This window comes from Dipteris shenzhenensis, chromosome 28 (assembly GCF_047967505.1).
Source record: "Dipteris shenzhenensis isolate YYH24624 ecotype China chromosome 28, Dip_SZ_1.0, whole genome shotgun sequence".
In the NCBI taxonomy this organism is placed as follows: domain Eukaryota; kingdom Viridiplantae; phylum Streptophyta; class Polypodiopsida; order Gleicheniales; family Dipteridaceae; genus Dipteris; species Dipteris shenzhenensis.
In genome coordinates this window covers 5,779,898-5,781,414 of record NC_141623.1, presented here as the reverse complement: position 1 = coordinate 5,781,414, position 1,517 = coordinate 5,779,898, and the positions used below count along the sequence as shown (strand labels likewise).

General features: G+C 49.6%; 1 protein-coding gene across 1 annotated transcript; it reads right to left on the bottom strand.

Annotated features, from left to right (window-relative positions):
* Positions 1–307: 307 nt before the first annotated feature.
* LOC147883088 (photosystem I reaction center subunit IV, chloroplastic-like) lies at positions 308–1,209 on the bottom strand. Its single transcript, XM_087399645.1, has 3 exons — positions 881–1,209; positions 733–798; positions 308–638 (listed from the first exon to the last, which is right to left on the bottom strand). Exons 1-3 carry the CDS (start codon positions 1,106–1,108, stop codon positions 537–539), a joined length of 396 nt encoding a protein of 131 aa, XP_087255771.1. The 5' UTR covers positions 1,109–1,209; the 3' UTR covers positions 308–536.
* Between the last annotated feature and the right edge of the window lie 308 nt (positions 1,210–1,517).

The window sequence follows — 1,517 nt, the reverse complement described above, 5'->3', positions numbered from 1 at the left end:
TCTTAGGAATTATATTAAATAAAACAAGTTTCCATATATTTTGATAAGTACACTCTAGGTGGAAATTTCCTAACTTCGAAGACCCTATCTAATAGATGTACCCATTACATATCCCTTCAAGAATGCCCCACCTACGAACCCTTTTCACGCCGGCCAAAACAGTTTAAGCGCAAGACACGTTTGGATAACCGGAGAAAAAACAATAGATTACAGGCTTATCCACAAGAATACTGGCTTGTAAAATCGGGTAAGGCGCACGTCGAACACGGAAAAACTGACTTCGCTTTTAAAGATCGGAGACGGACAATTAAGGGTGTAATCAGAATGTATTCATTAAAAAAAGGAGGACGCTCACTAAATAATAGCGACTCAGTTCGGCTTTACAAGATCAGATGCATTACATTCACACCTTACAGCTTACAATAGGAGCAATTCCTTGACCCCGATCCACCGCACAAATTAAAGTTTCAGGCATCTCTCTCCCCCGCAAATATTTTCCCATGTTTCATTTCCAGCGACTCCGGGTAGCTAGCTGCTTACACCGACACAATTTCGTCTAGGGCGTAGTTGTTAGTGGAGATGTTGGCATAGTTCACCTTATCAAACCTGACGACGACAGGGTATCTGACACCGGGAGCCTAGTTGACAAAACCAAGTTTTAGAGCAGGCAGAAAGGACGAAGAGGAAAGAGAGCATAACAATAATGCAGAGATGGAAAAGGGAGATGCACACCTGATCTACAGCCACGACGGTACCGACACCATTGAACCAGTAAGATTCAGGTCTCAAAATCTTAACCTGCAATCAACGAGGAGTCAGGAAAGGCCAAAAAGGGGAAGGAGAGGGGAAGCGCGGAGACAAAGAGGAGGGCGGTGATTACCTTGGAACCACGAGGGGGGCCGATGGGTTTGGGCTTCTCGGCGGGAGGGGCGGGGGCGGGGGCGGGGGGGGAAGCAGCATCGGAGGCGCGGATGGAGAGGCGAGACAAGGAGGAAGGGGAGAAGGAGGGGCGGAAAGGAAGGCGGGAGGGGAACAAGGAAGAAGAGCAAGGGGCGAGGGACGGGGAAGCAGAGGAGGCGAGGGAGGCAGAGGAGGCGAGGGAAGCCATTGCAGTGGGTTGTGTTGGGAAGCTATGGAGAGTGCAAGCTTCAGGTCAGGCAAAGGAAACGAAGCAGGGATGATGATGTGGCTAAGCCTTGGGCTTTCATTGGCTGGCTCTCATACCACTATCTATCTATCCTCTCCGTCACCCCCGCTCCCTTTCCCTCGCTTATCATCTAACTCCCCAACTCCACCTCACCATGGTTAGAGCGCGTTCCCGCTCATGCCTACTTGAGCGGGATTGCCAGGATTCGCAAATTCTTGCAACGTTCCCATGACAAAGTCTGCCATGTCGGAAAGCAGTGATTCACTACCCCAATAGAGACGGAGTTTTTCGCTTGCTACCCGGGCATTTCAGGTCTAGCTGACACTAATTCGGATTTTTCCTAATCCTACCCACACACCATTCGCTACTC

What these genes read in the sequence shown, in the direction of transcription:
- LOC147883088 (XM_087399645.1), bottom strand. Translation starts at nt 1,108, where the DNA reads ATGGCTTCCCTCGCCTCCTCTGCCTCCCTCGCCTCCTCTGCTTCCCCG. An exon ending in GCCCCCCTCGTGGTTCCAAG is followed by an intron (nt 799 to 880) that starts GTAATCACCGCC and finishes CGTTGATTGCAG; the next exon opens with GTTAAGATTTTGAGACCTGA. An exon ending in CCGTCGTGGCTGTAGATCAG is followed by an intron (nt 639 to 732) that starts GTGTGCATCTCC and finishes TTTGTCAACTAG; the next exon opens with GCTCCCGGTGTCAGATACCC.